At 53.8% G+C, this 20,161-nt stretch overlaps 1 protein-coding gene across 1 annotated transcript in view; it reads right to left on the bottom strand.

Moving 5' to 3' along the window:
- Positions 1 to 456: 456 nt before the first annotated feature.
- LOC116954525 (zonadhesin-like) overlaps positions 457 to 20,161 on the bottom strand; it is a 45,144-nt gene continuing 25,439 nt past the window's right edge. The window contains exon 10 of the mRNA XM_032975099.2: positions 457 to 582. Coding sequence (XP_032830990.2) covers positions 457 to 582 — 126 coding nt within the window. The remainder of the gene's footprint in view (positions 583 to 20,161) is intronic.

The following is a 20,161-nucleotide window of genomic DNA, read 5'->3' on the forward strand; positions in this document are numbered from 1 at the left end:
CAACTCCACAAGCAACAACAAAGAACAAAACAAAGATCCCCCGTGTAGCCTTAACAGACTGTAGGAGCAAGTGCTGTTAGCGAGCACCTATGATGGCCGGCACGGCACTCGAAGGGGTGGGTGGCCAGCACCACGCCCGGCCGCCTTTGTCTCCCCAGTGGCGATGTTTACACACCACACCAGGCACTCAATTGAGGCTGAGTCGATCTAGGCGAGGCCCAGGACCGGTGCAGATCATCGTCGCTGGTGTTGGGCGTGAGCGGGAATGGAACCCAGGTCGCCCGGTCCGTGGCACAGAGTGCTAACCACTACGCCACCGCTCCCCATACAAACAACAACACCGACACAATCTCACACACACGTGCATGGCCTGGAACGCAGTCAGTGCCAGTGTCCCCCTGCTGTAATTATGTCCAGGTTAGATTCGAGTCAGCCCCTTCCACCAGGGCCATCATCTCAATCAACCTCTTCGTAGAGGTTGGACTCCTCTTCTGTACTGATGTACACGTTCGGACGAGCACGCTGCCTCGGAACCATCAGCTCCGAAAACTTGACCTTGCCCGGAGGCGTCAGCTCCTGTCCCTGGCGCCACGCGTGCAGCACTTCTGCGCCCACTGCGCTTCGTGGCATCTGGGGAAGGGTCACTGGCGCGGCGACATCCGTGCCAGGTTGGGTGGCGGGGGGCAGCATTATGGTTTGTGTGATGACGTGGCATCCCATCCCCGGCTGCGCCACAAACTGAGGCCCCAGTTTTGGTTGCGTGAAGCCGTGGGGTTGCGTGAAGTCGTGGGGTTGCGTAATCGTGATTTGGCGCGGGATGACCTGGTGAGCCGTGGCCGGTTGCGCACTCACTCGGGGCGGCGCGATCGGCTGCGCTGCCCAGACCTGGGCTGACGTCTCTTGCTGCTGCTTCCCTTGCTGTCTCCCAGCCACGGCGCTGTGCTTTCTTCCCAGCACGGCTGTGATTGTGTCACAGCAAGAGAAGCGGCAACATTGTGGCGTGCATTCAGGCGACCGCCGTGCCTCCTGCTGGTGAACGTGCATGCAAAACAGGCAATGTCATAAAGAACGGCTCGACACCACTTATCCACACCAGAGTAAGAGAACACCAATGCAGGACCACCAAGCACATTTGCTGTTGAGAGGGGTTTCTATTTTGTGAGTCACATTAAGTCCTCTCGTGTGCATGATTATTTATCTGCGCTATCATGCATCGCAGGATGATTGTTTCAACCATCCCACCTGTTTACAATAATTTATACCGAGAGGACGTCCCTGTTATTCCTTTGTCTGGGCAGCTGCTTGCCGCGACTCAGAATGTATGTGAAAGGCAAGGGAACCTGCTTGTCGAAAATGGTGAATATTTCTTATGATCAGAGACAAACATTGAATGTTACTTTACAACATTAGCTCTGTCCCTAGCGCAGGGTTGGTTCTGTACCTGTATGGTACGATGGCTCTGTCCCAAAACATACAACTCGGATGACTAATAACGAGTTCATGTGCGTTGCAAAGAGAATGCTATTGGTTGGTAATGGTCACAATTGTTGAGTTGATGGTCTGCAGAAGAGCTTCGTGCACGCGATGGGCTTCGCTGCGTGGCGATAAGGCAGGGGCAGCGCGCGCCAGGCGAAACGAACCGGTGGCTCGTGGGGTTTGAATGCTGGTACCGAGTCGTGGCAATTCACAAAATTACTGGAGTGGGGGGGCTGTGAAGAAAGAGCGTTAATACTGTACTGCGTTTACAACACAAACAACCGCACGATCTCCTCGCAATGCTGGCTGGGGAACTGCATCTGTGTTCCAAGCTAGTTAAACAAGTGCACACCTGTCCACCCATACGGTTTACCCGTATTCTTGTACATGGAAATTGAGTGTTCAGGTCCATATGGCAGATAGCCGCCTCAATACGGGCAGCAACAAATACATTTGTTCGTGTTTCTCTCTTGTGATGGGACTCTGTAGGATGAAGGTTGATATTTATAAGGGCACGGGGTTACCAAGAAGGTCTAAATTGGTCTGTAATAAAGTAGCGCAACTGATAAGGGGTTGACAGGTGTAGTGCCGTGAATTCACTCGGAAGACAACCGTCTTTCTTCCACCGTCACTTTTATTCCATCGTTCCGTACACACAGTAATTCTCCTCTTCCCCAACTCGGACACTCCGATTCACCTCAGCATCGTCCGCGCATCCTCTTCCACACACAGTGGCTCTTCCTCTATCTCCTCACACACAGTGTCGCCGCTATCTCTTCACACGCAGTGACTTCCCTTCCACACACAGTGACCTGTCTGTCTATTCACACACAGTGACTCTATCTATCTCCGCACACACAGTGACTCTATCTATCTCCGCACACACAGTGACTTGCCTGTCTATTCACACACAGTGACTCTATCTATCTCCGCTAACGCTAACTCTCCCTATCGCTATTTACTGTCTTTTGGGTTCGGCTCTCTATCTATTCTTCCCTAACATTGCCAGCTCTCTTCTTCGTATCTCTCCACCTCTCGCCAACAACTGCCCAGCACCAACTCCCCTCTCCGTTCAAAGCACCTAGCGTTTTATCCCCTTTCCAATTAGCCTTAATTAATTGCCACGTGGCTCGCTGGCATTTTCCCGCCAGCTCGCACCTGTCCCCTCGGTCAGACTTTGAGACGCCGCCACTTAACGCTAACAGCCTCTCGACCAATCACAGCCCTCGTGCCACGACTCCCTTAATTACTTTGGGTTGTTTACGCCACCCGTGACTCGACCACGTGTTCGACCTCATGTGACCCACTCTCCTTGTATGTCTGTATTTACTGTATGTGGCCAATTCCTATGCGTATCATTTACTCCACTACACAGGTATGCAAGCGGTGCACGAGATTCACCGTCATCGCTATGGAGTTTAGATTGACGGCTGATAGAACAAACAAACATCATCACGATGCTGCACGCGTGTTGGATGTGAAGGTAATGTTTGTACGAGTAGTTGTTCATCGTGTGAGGGAATGTGTTCTGCTGGACGCAATCCGCACGTTACTTGACGCTGTTGGAGGTTTGTCTAAGGTGCTTGGGAGCGCAGCGTTGTTGAGTGTTCATCCTCTCCCCACGCAAGCCTGGCTCGGTGCTAAATCTCCCATTCACAGCCCCGACAGACAATTGTGGATACTGTTTGATGTTGTTTTTGACCAGCGTGCTTTTTCTACTTTGAACGACGATACAATGCGCGAATGAAGAACTACGCGGCAGACCTTGTAACACAGTCCGGGTAATCCCATCCAATTACGAATGCTCGCTTTGAGCGCGATTGACAACTCCGTGGACACTTTTCGATTCACGAAATCGAATTTCCCTGTCGCAGTTCGTGACATTTCACGACGGCACGCGCCATGAGATCGTCGAGACGAGAAGCTTCCCCTGAGGCTGCCTCGTCCACCCGGTACAGCGCCATGGGTTTCCCTGCAGCAGCGCAACAGAAACGCCTCCACATCAACTTTCCGGTCATTACAACAAAATGTTGTTCGTGAGTTCCCTGAAAAGGTTTTTTTGTTTCAAATTATTATAAAATTATTATTTAATCGTTTTAACATTTTTGTTTTGTAAAAAGGCGATATCGGTGTATATAGTCTTAGGTTAGGAGTAGAGTTGGAATGGCTGTCCAAAACACATGCCTAATTTTGTTTTATTAACGGGAAAAGCCATTTCCAATTAAATATATTTAGTTTCACGTGTGGTTTTATTTCTTAACGCATCAGTTGTAAATCTGCAACCTTGATCATTTACACTTGTGTAATGACGACTTCTCTTGAGATGGCACTTTATTGAAGACACGTTCACTTCACATCAGGTGGAGACCCCACTGCAAGAGCCCTAAGTCTCCCATGCATCTCGCTTATGTAGTGTTGTAAGGACGAGCAGACTTCTTTAGGAGGCACACTCTGTTTATTGTATTATTTCCTTATACATCGCTTAACACACACAGAGGGATATTCGGTCCCCTCACCCGATACCCTAGGGAGGTACAGCCTCCGGACTTGGCGGGACTCACACGTCTACCGCTAACCTCCTTGATACCTAAGGAGGTACAACCTCCGGACTTGGCGGGACTCACACGTCTACCGCTATCCTAGTCCTCCGGCTAGGACCTAGGGGAGGCTATCTGACCCACCGCTGGCCCGGTGGGTCCTGACCACTGGGTATGCCGAGCCTTAGCCCTTAGAAGGGCTGAAAGGCTGGTCCAGGGTCCTAGCTAGGCTTCAGCCCAGTCTTCTGTCTTCGTGCAGGGAGCGAACTCCTCCAGGTCCGTTGGGTCACCCGTCTTATACCCCTTCGTGGCCAGGTAGAACCAATCATACATTCCCACGTGGAACCGTCTGATTGGTTCGCACCAAACCCTGGCCACGATCCGTTTCACCTCGACTGACCCCAACCGTTGTACCCAGGGGTAATGCTGCACCGCCCTGGTGGCAACGCAGGTTACGCAACAGCGCGTAGTTAACACCTCTACATCACCCCCTCCTTCGGAAGCTCCAGCCGTCCCGGCTGCAACAATGGGAAACTCCGAAATTACCAATGGTAGAAGAATTGTGAGTGTGCCTCACGAACAACAAGAACAATTAAACCCCTATAAATACCCCCCTTAACAACATAACGTATGTACAAGGCACTAGACATGCCAAAAAAACATTATAACAACCGGCGAGATTTCGCGCGCGTGCGTTTCGCGGGACCATCGTAGGGGATGGCAGGCTTTGTCGGCGGCACAAGGGAAGGAGGAGGATGAGCCAGAGCATCCGGTGGGCCTTTAGGCATCTCCACGGGGACACCTGCTGCTCCACGGTCCATTGAGGCCGAACGTGGCCTGCATGGAGCCGTCACTCCCGCGTCATCTGCAGGAGGAATGACACGCCTGCGCTGCGGGTTAGGCACCAACGGGGCAACATCTGGCTCGTCGGACGCGTCGCACACTCGGCCCCCATGTCGTGTGTGTTGTGGAGGGACGCGTGGCGTGACGAAGGGTTTTAACCGAGAGGGGTGAACGCACCAGCGACGCCGTCCCCAGCTAATTTTAACACATTGGGGACGCAGGACTTCCACTACCTCAACCGGGCCTCGCCATGGTCTGAGGAGTTTGGCCGACGTGGACACCGGCACCTGGGGGCAGTGGAGCCATGCCCTGTCTCCCGGTGCCCACCGATGCGTGTACGACCGAGGGTCCCGCAGTCGCAAATTCGCCCTTTGGCGGGAAGCCGAATTTTCAATGGCGGCCTCCCGTGCCTCGGCCAACTTACGGAGGTTGAATCGCAAGTGGTCAACGAGCTTTGACTTTTGCGGTGGCTGTTCGATTTCCAGCCGAACGTCGGCGGGAGGAAAGGCATCCCTGCCGTACATTAGAAAGAACGGGGAAAATCCCGTCGCCGCGTGAGGTGCCATACGGTATGCGGCGAGGACCCCCGGAACCTGCAAGTCCCAATCGAGGTGGGATTCATCGACCTGATGGCATAACATAGCGGTGAGAGTTCTATGAAGGCGCTCCACCATGCCGTCGGTCTGGGGATGGTAGGGCGAAGTGCGCACTTTCTTAGTGCCCAACAGGCGGCACACATCAGTCAGCAAGGCTCCTGAAAAATTTCTTCCCTGATCGGTCAGCAACCGTTCTGGTGCGCCCTTGTCCAGGACGTAGCCTTGAACAAAGGCGTCCACAACGGCCGCCGCCGACTGGTTGGGGAGGGCCCAGGCCATAGGCCACCGTGTAAAATACTCTACCCCAACCAGAAGGTACTTATTACCCCGTGGCGTAGTAGGAAAAGGGCCCAAAATATCGAGAGCCACCAACTCATTTATACGAGAGACCGAAATGGGTTGCAGGGGTGGACATGCCGGTTTAGCCGGCGGTTTACGTTGCGCACAATGGGTGCATCCCAGCAAAATGTCAGTGACGTCGCGCAGCATGCCCGGCCAGAAAAATTGCAACCGCAACAACCCAATGGTCTTATGAACACCCAGGTGCAATAACCGCTCATGCGCCGCCCATACGGCCTTGCATCGCAAGGCGGATGGCACGACGATTTTATGTTGACACGAGTCAGCATCCCAATGCATCAACAAGCCACGCTTCATGACAAATGAATTAAATTTGCCCTGTCTTGGAACCGCATTATTCGCGTGGCGACGCAACCTCAATAATGACATGTCCTCGCCCTGGTGCCGACCCCATTCGGCCAAAGTTAGCCCCAGCAAATCGTCACTGGCCATTGGATCTGCATGATCCAACATCGGCGCTGAGGCGGCGGGAAGTGCGGCTGACACCGTTGTGAGAGGCGCGACCTGCGCAGGCAGTGGCGGCTTACAACGGCCCGAGCCCAAAAAACACGCACATTTTTGAGCCGGCGGAAGGCGAGACAATGCATCGGCATTCGTGTGTTGTGCACCCCTACGGTAAGTGACATTGAAATCGTAGTCCTGAAGGACTTCGAGCCACCGAGAAAGCTGCCCGGACGGTTGGTCAACCCGCAGAGCGTACTGTAAAGCCGAATGATCAGATCGCACGGTAAAATGCTGACCATACAGGTATGGCCTGTATTGCTGAATAAAAAAAACAATGGCCAGCAGCTCACGTCTGGTCACACAGTATCTTTGTTCAGCAAGAGACAAGACTCTGCTACCATAGGCAACAACCCTTTCAATGCCATCAACTTTTTGTGACAGAACACCCCCAATCCCCGTATTGCTAGCGTCGGTGTCCAACACGAATGGCAAAGAAAAATCGGGGTACGCAAGGGACGGTGCCGTCACGAGCGCGTTCCGCAAGGAGTCGAACGCAGCCTGTTCTGCGTCCCCCCAATGAAACGCCACCCCTTTTGACGTAAGGGCGTGGAGCGGCTTGGCAATCGTCGCGAAGCCAGCAACAAACCGGCGGTAGTACGACGCAAAACCAATAAAACTACGAACATCGCCCGCAGATGTAGGGGTCGGCCAATGTTGAACACATTTGGTTTTTTCAGGGTCGGTAGAAATGCCCGAGCGGCTAACTATGTGGCCCAGATAGCGCACAGACTCACGCAGAAGGTGACACTTCTGCGGCTTGAATTTCAAGTTAGCGGCCCGCATTTTCAAGAAGACAGCACGCAACCGTTCGATGTGTTCGCCGAACGTGCGGCTAAAGACGATGACGTCGTCAAGATAAATGAGACATGAGTCCCACTGGAGCCCAGCGAGGACCAGCTCCATGAGCCTCTGGAACGTCGCTGGGGCCGAGTGGAGACCCATGGGCAATCTATTAAACTCGAAAAGGCCCTGTGGTGTCCGAAAAGCAGTCTTAGGTTTTGACGATTCGTCGAGGGGGAGTTGCCAAAACCCCGACAGAAGGTCCAAGGTGGAGAAATAGTGCGCCCCTGCCAGGGCATTCAATGACTCGTCCATACGAGGGAGAGGGTAGGCGTCCGCTACCGAGATTTTATTTAGGCGCCGAAAATCAACGCAAAAACGGAGACTGCCATCGTGCTTTTTGACCAGCACTATTGGAGCACCCCAGGGACTAGTGGAGGGAGAAATTATATCGGCCTTCAGCATGTCATCCACAGCCGATTTAACATGCTGTTTCTCCGCCGGGCTAAGCCGAAACGGGTTTTGTCGAATCGGGGCAGCGTCACCAGTATCAATGTGGTGACGCAGCAGCTTGGTGCAGCCAATATCAAATTTAGATTTACTAAAGACATCGGAAAATTCTCGCAGAAGAGCGCGCAATTTAATTCGCTGCGAATGAGACAGATCACCCGTGTCTGTGCAGAGCGCGTCCAACCATCTCTCATCCGATTCGGAAGGAGGTGGGACCTGCAGCGTGTCACGCACGTGTCCCGCGACTCCGGTCCCCAACGGCACCGGGGCCGCGTGAGCGAGCACAGTTCCTTGCGGAATGACGGTTGTGGACAATCCGACATTCAAAACCTGCAAGAACGGCTCCCTGTCGGCTGCTACGAGGGTCTGTGCAGCCACCAAATCTAACCCCTTAGCAGCTGCGTTTGAAGGCCCCAGCAAAATGCCATGTGCCGAGGCCTCCGGGGCTAGCGGTTTTTTAAGTTGCAAGGGCACGAGCATTTGTGTCCCTGGTGGAATGCGAACTGTGCTCGCAACAAACGCCTGCACCGAGGCACTAGCCATGCGCGGATGTGAGGGTGTGGGCAAGAACGCCATCCGTCGACCCGACGGGAGTTCGATGCAGCCTTGATCTACAAGGATCTTAATAGGCATTTTCGCGAGAAAATCAGTGCCTACACGGCACGGCGAGGGAAGAAGAGACCAAAATAGGCCCTGCCAATTTAATGTCTCCAATCGAAATTTGCGCCCGAATTTGCCCAATAATGCCAAGTGAACTGCTATTAGCGGCGAAACACGGGATAGAAACCCGTTCCAAGGGGCGGCATCGTACGGGCAGTATATTGTAAATCAGATCCGAAATGATCGTAGCCGACGCACCAGTATCGACCAACACGCGAAATTCCACACCCTCGATTGATCCGACAACCACGGACGAACCTGCCGTCGCCGCGACTACCCTATGGGCCAACTCAGACCACTGCCCAGGTCCGAGTGGCCGCGAACAAACGCCAGAATACCCCCCATCACACGCCGAATCGCGAGCCCTTCTTATGGGGCGCTGCAGTGTGTATGGTGTGAATGAGGGCCGAGCGTGAGAGGCGTCGCGACTTGCCTGGTTTTGCCGCGATGCCGTGGACGTCCTGTAGTCCTGGCCCCGGGATGCGGAGGGGCGTCGTCGAGGTGCACGGCAGTCAGAGGAGATGTGGCCTCGTCAGCCACAGTTGAAGCACGTCACGTCGCCGCGTGGAGCAGGCCGTCCCCGCTGCTGGTCGTTGTGGCGACCAGCGTGGTCGGACGATCGCCGGCCCGTTGACCTGGTCGCCATGAAGGCCCGGTCGGGGGAGAACTCGGCATCCCTGCTGGAAGGCTCCGACGTCGAAGCCGAGGCGGCGATGGTCGATTCCGTGTGGAGCAGCAGATGTGCGTGGATGCACCGAGCGGCTCGTAGCGAGCACATACTGTCGTCGTCCACCGCTTGGATGACGATGCGCAGCTCGCGCGCCAGCTCCAGCATCTTCTGGAGAACGATGGCATCGATGGCCTCGTCGTCCATGCGAGGGTAACCCGCTCTTGCCATCGCCAGTAGAGCGGTCCGGAATGCCAACGGAGACCCTTTAGGGCGGCGTCGCCTGTCGTAAAATCGGCTGCGGACGTCGGATGGAGGCCCGTACACGTCGGACATCCGTCGGAGGGCCGATTGAAGAGTCGCCCTTTGTTGCCTGGGGATGGTGAGGAGCGAGGCGAGAGCGTCGTCATCCAAAGTGGCCGGTAGTGCTCGGAGCGCCTGTGCGTCCGACCAGCCCACCATCTCTTGGTGGCTCAGGAAGCGACGCTGGAATGCCGCCCAATCGCCCCCTTCAGATGTGAATTCTCGGAAGATGGGCAGGCGTTGTTGGAGGGCGGACGTCGTCTCCCCCTCAGCTTGTACCGTCTCGAGCCGGAGATCGGCGATTTCCCGGCCGATAGAGTCTACTGTACCGTGTCGGTACAGTGATGACGCGGCGTCCGCTGAGAAAGTTGAATTCGCAGCGTCGCGTGCTGATGACGTTGCGGGTTGTGATGGGCCCCCCGCGTTCCCAGGATGCCCCTGGCTTCCGCTTCCGGCGGAATCACGTGGTTCCCCGGCGGGAAAATCAAAATGTCTGCCCTGGCCGGTGGCGGGAACGTCTGCCGGCGGTTGACTCGGCCTGCCCGCAACCTCCAAGTTGATCTCTTCGAGAATTGAGGCCGCGGCGTGTAGGAGTTGAGCGAGACGGCCGTGTGCTGCCCTGAGTCCGTCCCCCATGGCAGGGGGAGCAACCGGCTGCTCAACCGGTGGCTGGGCGGCCGTCAACGCGGCAGCGTTTTCAGCGGAGCTGGCGGTGCTTGGAGGTGAGACAGCATTATCTTCGTTCTGGCTCCGCGCGTGGGCTGAGCTTCTGGTTTCCATTTCCAACCACTTCTGACTCCAGTTGTAGTGTTGTAAGGACGAGCAGACTTCTTTAGGAGGCACACTCTGTTTATTGTATTATTTCCTTATACATCGCTTAACACACACAGAGGGATATTCGGTCCCCTCACCCGATACCCTAGGGAGGTACAGCCTCCGGACTTGGCGGGACTCACACGTCTACCGCTAACCTCCTTGATACCTAAGGAGGTACAACCTCCGGACTTGGCGGGACTCACACGTCTACCGCTATCCTAGTCCTCCGGCTAGGACCTAGGGGAGGCTATCTGACCCACCGCTGGCCCGGTGGGTCCTGACCACTGGGTATGCCGAGCCTTAGCCCTTAGAAGGGCTGAAAGGCTGGTCCAGGGTCCTAGCTAGGCTTCAGCCCAGTCTTCTGTCTTCGTGCAGGGAGCGAACTCCTCCAGGTCCGTTGGGTCACCCGTCTTATACCCCTTCGTGGCCAGGTAGAACCAATCATACATTCCCACGTGGAACCGTCTGATTGGTTCGCACCAAACCCTGGCCACGATCCGTTTCACCTCGACTGACCCCAACCGTTGTACCCAGGGGTAATGCTGCACCGCCCTGGTGGCAACGCAGGTTACGCAACAGCGCGTAGTTAACACCTCTACACTTATATACCCACCACGGCCACGCCCCCCTTATCGATCATTTTCGCTGACTCTGGATGCTCGCTCCACAGGAAGACTCTGCCGTTCCCTTCCATCACCTGACCACGCTCCCTTCTCGATTATTCCCGTCGCCACCAGTCCCTTCGCCCTCACAACTGATACCCCTGTCACCACCTCCAGTGGCCCCAAGTCCACTCACACCGCATGCAGGCTCTGTGGTGCCACGACCACGGAGAAACTCCGGCCCCCACACTAAACACACACCCACACACAGCTCACCCACTTAGTGTCCTGACGGGCGGTTGCCTGGCAGATCCGGTTTTAATTCGTAGGGCCCCTAGAGGGAGAGTCCCACGGTTTCCCGGTACCAGGAGATTGGCCGACCCTCACAGGACAGGTTGCATTGCGGTGACCCTAAATTGGCTTAAGATTGTATGGGCGCCGAACGATAAGTTTCACTGGGCCAACCGCAATTAGTTACTCACAACACTGGGAGAGGCAGAGGGTGGAATATTAGGCCAGTAGGGCAGACCAGTGGGTTAGAATTAATGAGCACGGGAGGACGATGGGTGAGGGGCCGCAGCAGCAGCAGCAGAACCTGTGGCCCTTCATGTAGACGGCGCAGGTGAGCACGCAATTGGCTGCGCTGTACAATGCCACCCTGGGCCTTTGAAGTGAGGGGATTAGGTCACGGTAGAGACGGTGGAGAGGGACGATGATGGGAAGCACGGGTAAGTGCCCGATTGGCTGCGCGCTATGACATCACCCTGGGCCTTTGATATTTAGAGAATAAAGATTGGTGCCCTGGGATGGTGAGAGCAGTTGTCTTCAACCTCCGGGCGATCCAGACCCACTCCCTGCCATCCTGCCTCCTTGAGCCGCTCGCAGCATCCGTGTGATGCCCGCGAGTGCTGCTACGAGGCAGTGATAGGCGAGGGTTTCGCTCGTCCTTCTCCCTCCAACTCTCACAGCGTCCGTGGGACGCCGTGAGTACAGCTACGAGGTACGTAGTAGAACGTTTGTGTAACTGGGGTCATAGGTAAAGTTAGGCTCGGCTCTCCTCGCGAAATATTCCCCCTCCAGGTAGCGGGCATTTGCGCCGTTAAAAAACTCTAGTACAGAAAATCGGTATAGTGTGATTTCTGTGTGTGGGCAGAACCTCGGCGTAGCGTCAGTGATCTGTGTGTGGCGCATCTGCGTGGAGAGACGGTGTGCCCGGCGTGGGCGCGAGCGCAGGGCTGCAGCGTGGGGGTGGTGTCAGTGAGCTGAGTGTGAGGCGCGAGGCGCCTGTACTGCAGCACACAGAGCCGCCGTCGTTTGCGCGTGCTTGCGCTCACGTGCGTGTTTACACAGCGCACTTTACGCAGCGCGTTTACACAGTAGAAATCGCGTTAACGGTGAGGCGTGCCCCATAGCCCTGTCCCAGCCGTTCCTTTCCCGCTAGCATTAGCCTCTGTTTGCACAGCGGATTAAGGCATAGCCACGGTGGGAAGGGGGGGGGGGGTGCATATTCATACAGCCGCTGTTTCTTTTCAGTTTACATTAGCATTAGCGTTGTGGGCACGCGGATTAGGGCTTAACCACCAGGAGGGGCACGTGCATATTCATACCACCGCAGTTCCTTTTGGCCAGCGCCAGCTTTGTGAGTGAAAAAAGCGCCTGCAAGGGCGCGCGCGCGTGCCCGCCTCAGTATTCGTTTTTGTGTGGTGGGGTACGTGTGCGTGGGGGAGATAACCCCGGGCGCTGGTGAGCCAGCCGAGTAGCAATGTCCCTCAGAGAGGGCGTTGGCGCGGGGGGAACGATCACCCGATCGGTGGGGGCGTGGCGAGAGACGGCCAAAGAGGAGGAGGGAGGAGTGGAGGGGGTGGACGGCGCGCCCCGCTCGCTCACGGGGAGCGGGGAGGTGGACGTCGGCCCCCACAGTTCTATTGTCATTACACTTGTAACGCGGCACCGCAGTGTTCACTCGCTTGCTTGCACATCGAGAGAATGACTCAAGAGACGCGAGGAGGAACTACGGACAAAACCGGTGATGCAGCAGCCGCACGGTTAGCCAGTTGCATAAAATTTCCCAAGCTCTGCGGTCCTCTCCATACAGCACTAAGGCGTTATCGGGCAATCAATAAACGAGCGGTTATACATATGGGAGGATCGCAAAGCGCCCGGAGAAACCCCGCGCGTGCAAGGGTGAAACACTCGATCCCATACAGATGGAACGAGTGGAGTCCACATTTTTTTGCTGTATCTTCTTCTGACGAGCCAGGGGGCATGGCTCGTCGACGCCCACGGGAAAGATGTTTCACAACATCTGCATGATCCACCAACCCCTCCCTGTTGCCTCCGAGGTGCCTGTCTAGATTGCAGGCGCGGGCTCGACACCGCATTGTATAACGACTTGACACACTGACAACAGTTAAGGCCAGCATCGCGAAGAGATCTCACACGCTGTGTGCACACGTGCACGCACTTGCCTGGTCACCCATGGAGTCAGCAGCCTGGTGATGTCTTCCCTACACTCGCACACCGGGGAGCTGCTGATCCGAGCCCCGGGGGTGCTTGCAGACAGCAGCAATACACTGCCAGCTTGTGGGCGTCCCAACAGCCCCCATCCGCATTGTTCACATTCCTCGTTACGCGTCACACTTGCACGGATATGTTTTTGTTCGCTGTGCAAAAATGTAAAGGCGCAGCCCTGCAACTGATTGCTAACGTCACCGCTGGTAGGAAGTGCGTCTCTCTGCTAGACTAGGGGGTGCCTTCCAGAGCCCCCCTCTGGCATTGTTGGCCTACTCTTCCACGCTGGCTGGACGTCATGGAAGAGTGCTGTCAGCGTGTCGGTCACTGAATTGCTGGTAGGACGGCACTCATTGTATCTGTGGAAATGTATACGTGCGGGTGATTGATTCTGAGCCGTGAGAAGGGCTTCTGTTTTATATAAACCGTATATGTACATAAGATCCCCGACCGAGTACACACGTACCCCCCCCCCTCAACTCTCTACGCGAGATTGTCTCCATACTCAAATCAGCACTGGCCTAGCTCATCTCCGCCAAGGGGTTAGAGTGAATGGCCGAAGTTCCACATTCCTCTGGCACAATTTGAGTTCCTCGTAAGGACACCGACTTTTGATGCCCCATTATGGTGCCACTTCTGTCAACGACTGGTACAGGATGGATCATGGGCCCAATCAACCCCTGACCACGATGTCAACTCGTGCTCAGAGGCCACGCGACCTCACTCACACCAAGGCGTAAGCGAAGTGGGCTCACAGTAGGGGAGCTATGAATGAGAATAATGCTCACGTGCCTTCTGCCCTTGCCCTCCGCATCCTTCCCTGTCGATATGGTGGTGGTGGTGATGGTTGGGTAATGGTATATCTTATAAACGTCCTTATCTTATCTTAACGTAATTCACATAGTGCTTTAACCAAGTCGCTTTACAGAGAATTAAGAACGGCATAACAACGAGTGTGTGAATGTAAAGGTGGACATGAGGTGAATTAGATAGATGAGAGAGGAAGCAATGGGGGCGAATCTGTGATGATGCGTGAATTGGGTGAAAGCGAAATTGATGACAGTAAATGCTGGTGAACGTGTAGTGACATCTGAGATGTCACTGTATGGTGCCAGCCCAGGAGGGCCGTGAAGTGTGATGTCCTTACGTCGCAGACAGCACCGGGAAGGTTGCTGTGTGACGCCGGTTTGAGCATAGCACGGCGTGCGATGCACCGTCATCGCGTACACCACGTAGATGGGTGTAGTACCAGTCCTAGCGGGGCTTGGTGAGTGCTGGGATAGCGCAGGCACCACACATGGCGTCTAGTGCGGGCTCCCACAAGGGGGAGCGTGAGAGTATCAGCCCAGGGACAGGGTTGCCCCGGACCATGGCACTCTGGTTATCCCCATAGACACGTGATCTGTGGACACTCCAGATCAAGGCAAAGGCCCCAGGCCTTCTCTGGGGGGTGATCACGTGTCCAGGGAGAGCTCCCGAGGGGGATCGAGAGGGAACTAGAACGCTCGAGAAGGTGGGCGGGGCCAAGGGCGGAGCCGGCCCCGACCCGGGAGGATATAAGGTCGCTTCGTTCTACAAGCTGGAAGCTCTACGTCCTACGAGGCATCAACACGTGGTCGGGGTCCCGAGTGAGGGTCCGACCCTTCGTAGCTGTAACTCCTATGTATAGTGTAGTTAGCTGGGTTGTCACCACCCCAGGCTGTATCTGGTAAAGGGGCAGTTACCCCTTTGTATATATGCCTCTAAAGATTAACGTCTGCGACTCAGTTGCAATCACTACAAATGGATTGAATGAATGGGGAATTAGTGATAGCCGTATAATGAGAATATGAAGAGAGGTGGTGGTTATGCTTTGAAGTCAGAGTTTCTCTACGTTGTACATGGAATGTAGTGGAGGTGAAGCTTAGGCTGAAATATGATTGACTCGTCTTCTCGGGGTGAGTGCATGCAGGCGTGTTCCTTTGTACAGCTGTCACTACTTCCTAAATACAGCAGCATATCGTTTGCATCTCGTTTTTAATTAATTGACATACAATTATTCTTAGGTGACCATACATTGAGAATTGATATTGATTGATGATGGGATTGCAAATGTGTAGGAGGTCATGACCCCAGCTCACAAGGACCTGGTTGTAGGCTCATTGCGCGAGAATTCCGTCTTGCGGCAAGTTCGATGAACAGTGGCCTAACGCAGGCACTATAGCAGCTTCTCATATCCATTTGAAGGGAGACATCGTCATTGTTTAACACATTTGATTTCATTTAATTTAGGTTTACATTGTACCACATTAATCTTCCCAATACATCGGCATCGAGCCACACGAAATCTGGAATTCCTACATATAGAGCAGTGGTTCTCAACCTTCACTGCAGCCTGCACCCCGTTGATTCTCAGAAAGGACATCTCGCAGCCCCAGGGGGTGCGTGCACCCCAGGTTAAGGACCAAAACGCTGAAAAGAGCCCCTCGATATTCCAGGGATAATTAAGCGATATCCCAGTACAGTTCATCCGTTTTCTTCGTAAATTATCTTATTACAACGAATGTCACATTTATCCCCACGTTATAGCTTGCAATGTTACGTACATTATGCTATGTATACACGATACAAGTATGAAGAGCAGTGCAAAATAAAGGTTGAAAAAAACCCCACCGAAAATCAAAAGGCGATTGTGGAAGGCACGGCAACAATTCTGCAGTGGAGGCTAAAGTGGGTCCAGGGTGGTACGTGGCGGGGATGCTGAGCCATCGTGGAGACGTAGCGTCGCCTCTTCTTAGCACGCTGTTAGAAATTTGACCTGTGCGAGGGCAGGTTGTTATGCGTTTTTTTAAATTATTTTAAAGATTTTCGGGGTACCTCTAAAAAAAACACACCGCACATTCGCCCTTGTTATTTTCAGGGCACACTCTCCATTGCTGCATTGCTCCGTACTTGGCAGTGCAGGGCCAAATTCACGTTCTTCACGCAGTTAAAACTCCTGGTTACATCTCAGGTAAAAAAAAAACTCGGGCATGGTACAAACATACCCCCACGCCTTCTTGGCTCTACCCGATTCCTGCGCAACTTTGCGTGGGGAGAAACCTCTCCCCGTCCCTAGAAGAGACGCTGCGGGGTCTGAAACCTGGCACGGGAACGAGAAGTCGACAATGCCCTGCTCCAGACCTTTGAACATCGTAGCCAGGGAAGACGATGCTGGTAAAGCGGAAAGAACACGAACCCTCTTAATGGCGACAGTGATATGGTACAACTCTTCCGAGAGCATGGATAACTTGAGGCATCAGCTTCGGGGAAAGGAGACGGAGTACGAGGCCAGGTGGTTCCCTTTTATACGGAGCTTGAAGTGAGGCGGTCGGATTAGTGGGGGGGTGGGGGGCTGTAGATGGGGACCGAAAAAGAGAGGAATAGCAGCCCCTCAGTGGTGAAGTTGGAGCGCAACTCGGAATGGTGGAAGGAAAGCATTGACGCCCATTAGCCGCATGTTATGTTACTTCATTTTAGGGGTCTTCTTTGTCCTCCTTTACCCCCCATCCTTTTCCCCATCTCCCCTACCTAAGGGTTTCCTCGTGAGGTTCGTTATACTTCCCCTTCCCCCGCCATCTCCTCCCCATTGAAATGCCCATCTCCTCCCAGACGTCGTGGCGTCTTCACTTGGTTTGGGCAGCAGCGGGGGGGGGAGGGGGGGCACCCCACCACTTACCCCCCCCCCTCCCGCCTCTATAATGGTTCAGTTGCGTCGGGATCGTCTTCCGGCACCGCTTGACAACAACAAACCAACTCCGTGACATTGTCCGCCGAGTCAAAGCTTATCACGGGGAAAAATCATTCCGCCCACACAAACATTCAGCTCCAGATGCTGAGTTTGTACAAGTTTGCGGAGCGTGCTGTATACATTGTGCATTTATAAACCGATGATGCAGGCCAATTCGTAGCAAATACTGCGTTCAAAACTTAAACATCCACAAAGTACATTTGGCTATTTTACCTTATTGCAGTTGTATTTGTTTAACATTGTGCTGTATAGTTAATTACCGATACTTTTGGATACATTATTCTTAGACTCTGGGTTTCCGTTTTTGTGAATAAAAACACGTGGACTGTCCACTTCTTTGGCAACCCTGTGAATTAAAATTTGTGCATTTTTTTCTCCTTCAGATTCCGTGACCTGGTAATTACTCTTGCGAAGTGCGTGCGATATGAAAGAAAAAAACACAAATCTCACGGGCACATCATTCTCAACTCACGCGAGTGGTCGCTCGCTCACGAGCGGCATCGCACAGCAACGTGATAATGCGAGACGTCGTTTTTCTGCTGCTTCCCATCGAATTGTATGCAGCCCACCCCCTGACCCAACCAAATCGCTGACCGCAGTCGGGGCCGGCCGATGTCTCCTGACCGGCCCAGTGCACGAGGAGCCATTCATAGGGTTTGCATCGCGTGTGCGTGCATGTATACTCTCAGTACTTGCGGGAAGCGGTGGTGGAGCGGTTAGCGCTACGCTGTGCTACAAACGCGGCAACCCGACTTCGATTCCTGCCCACGACCAACACCAGTGACGATTATCTGAACCGGTCCGAAGCCTCCCCTAGGTCGACTCAGCCTCAAATGAGTACCTGGTGCGGTGTGTAAACATCGCCACTGGGGAGACAAAAGCGGACGGGGGTGGTGCTGGCCACCCACCCCCTCGTGTGCCGTGCCGGCCTTCATAGGTGTTTGCTAACAGCACTTGCCCCAACTGTCTGTTAAGGCTGTACGGGAGATCTTTGTCTTTGTTTGTGTTCACTGCACTGCACTACAAAACATTACTGTACTAATTTAGGTCCTCCTCACACTATTGGTCACGTGGGGGGGGGGGGGGGTGGTTGTTTGACAATACTTCACCAGTGTGGTGTGGTGAAGCGGAGGATCTCTTCACCACAGCCTCACCACTGGTGTTAAACCTGTGGCCAGGAATCGAACTCGGGTTGTCAGGTTCGCGGTGAATTGCGTTAACCTCTGCGCGGCCACTCTGCCCTCGTTGTATAGCTCGTGCGAGCGATTCGCTTACCGTCAATTACGTTATACACGAAGATTGTTGCCCAAATTGTGAAACCAATTTCTCCGTGACATTTTGACGTCACGTTAATGTAAGTTGCCAGTGATTGGGAAAAGACGATCGAGAATTTGTGCATCATGGTTCAGGGACCCCATTGTTTGAACCCCGCGACCTCAGCGGCGCTGGCTCACGGCCGAACCATTCGTTTGCTTCTGTAGTCCAGCTTCTGGAAAGACTCCGGTCTATCGGCTCCAACGTGCGACAGCACCAACACGGTTTAACACGTGGTAGTCAGAGGAGGCTTTCACCACCAATATTATCCATATTAGAGGTTTTTGGGGGTTAGATCGCGTAAATATAAATCTGTCGTTAAAGCCGCCACCACAACCAATCAGTAAGGCATGTCATGTAAACAAAAAGTGCCAATTCGTTACTAGTTCAGCAGACATCGGTGTGTTGGATCGTAAACCCACTACAACATTTACAAATTGAGTACTAACCAACACTTCCACAACCTCATGAGCGGTGCCGGTCTTCCCCCCTGCTCTTAATAATTTAATGCTAGATAATTGTCGGCCATTTCACTCACGGCGACGCCCTGATGACCTCCTGCTCTATCTGAGCACACATCTGGCTGCTCGTAGAGGCTTGTGTCCATTTCGTACGTTCCACTTCCAGGGCCATCTTTTAAAGTGACCTCTTCGTAGACGTTGTCCTCCTCTTTTATGTCAATATGCACGTTCGGCTGAGCATGCTGCCTCGGTCCCATCGCATGTGGGTGATACTTGGCCTTGTCTGGAGGTCCCATGATGGCTTGATGTTCCTTTTCTCGAGGTGTCACATTTGCCAGTTTATCTGGCTTATCCATCGGAAGTGGCATTTTTGGTCTTGAAAAACCTGGCTGTGAGATTATCTGAGGACCCATCCCTGACTGTGAGATTATCTGAGGACCCATCCCTGGCTGTGAGATTATCTGAGGACCCATCCCTGACTGTGAGATTATCTGAGGACCCATCCCTGATTGTGAGGTGACCTGAGGACCCATCCCTGGCTGTGAGAATATCTGAGGACCCATCCCTGACTGTGACATTATCTGAGGACCCATCCCTGGCTGTGAGGTGACCTGATAACCCATCCTTGGCTGACCAATGAATTGAGGACCCAATCTTGGCTGACCAGTGAACTGCGGAGCCACCATTGGGTGAGAAACAAACGTTGGCTGAGTGCCCATTCCAGGCGGCATAGCAAACATATAAGGCTGAGCGCCCATCCTCGGTTGTGTCGTGTATTGAGGCACAAACATTCCGGGTGGTGCATTGACCATCATGGGTTGCGGATGATCAGCACCAGCCATCGTGGGCTGGGAAGCCACTGGGTATGCCGTCGGCGGCTGCGCGTAGAATTGTGGTCCTTGCTGTGGTTGAGCATGAAATGGGTGTCCCATCGGCGCGTTGGTGGTATAAGCGGGAGGGGGCATTGGGGCTGCGAAATGTCCAGATGGTTGTGGCTGCCCTTCCCATCTCCCGTCTGTCATGGTCTTCACTGCCCTCACGAAGGCCGTGAGAGGATTGCTGTGGTGGTGCTGGGTTGTCGATGAGGGTGGTGGTCTCCCCTCCCCCTGTAGTCACACAGCACACGGCGTCGTTGTTGAGCGTGTGTAAGTGTTACGCAATACGGGCAGTCCTCGACTTACGAGCGGGTTCGGTTCCTGAGTCCCGTTCGTACGTCGAACAATTCGTAAGTGGGAATGCAGTGATGTGCTGTATTTAACTGCACGCACGGTTAGTATTTATAAAATGTGTTACGGTTTAACAGATATGGGAAGCATTATTAAACTCATATATAAGAACATCGTAAATTTGCATGTAATAATTGTGTAATAAATAAATAAAGTAATATGATACTCTTTGGTTCTTTCGGTAAAGTCACGTAGATAGAAAAGGATCTCCTATCTCAACAGTTTT

The sequence above is a fragment of the Petromyzon marinus genome, chromosome 55 (assembly GCF_048934315.1).
Source record: "Petromyzon marinus isolate PM22_M1 ecotype Great Lakes invasive population chromosome 55, UKy_Petmar_22M1.pri1.0, whole genome shotgun sequence".
NCBI classification, from domain to species: Eukaryota; Metazoa; Chordata; class Hyperoartia; order Petromyzontiformes; family Petromyzontidae; genus Petromyzon; species Petromyzon marinus.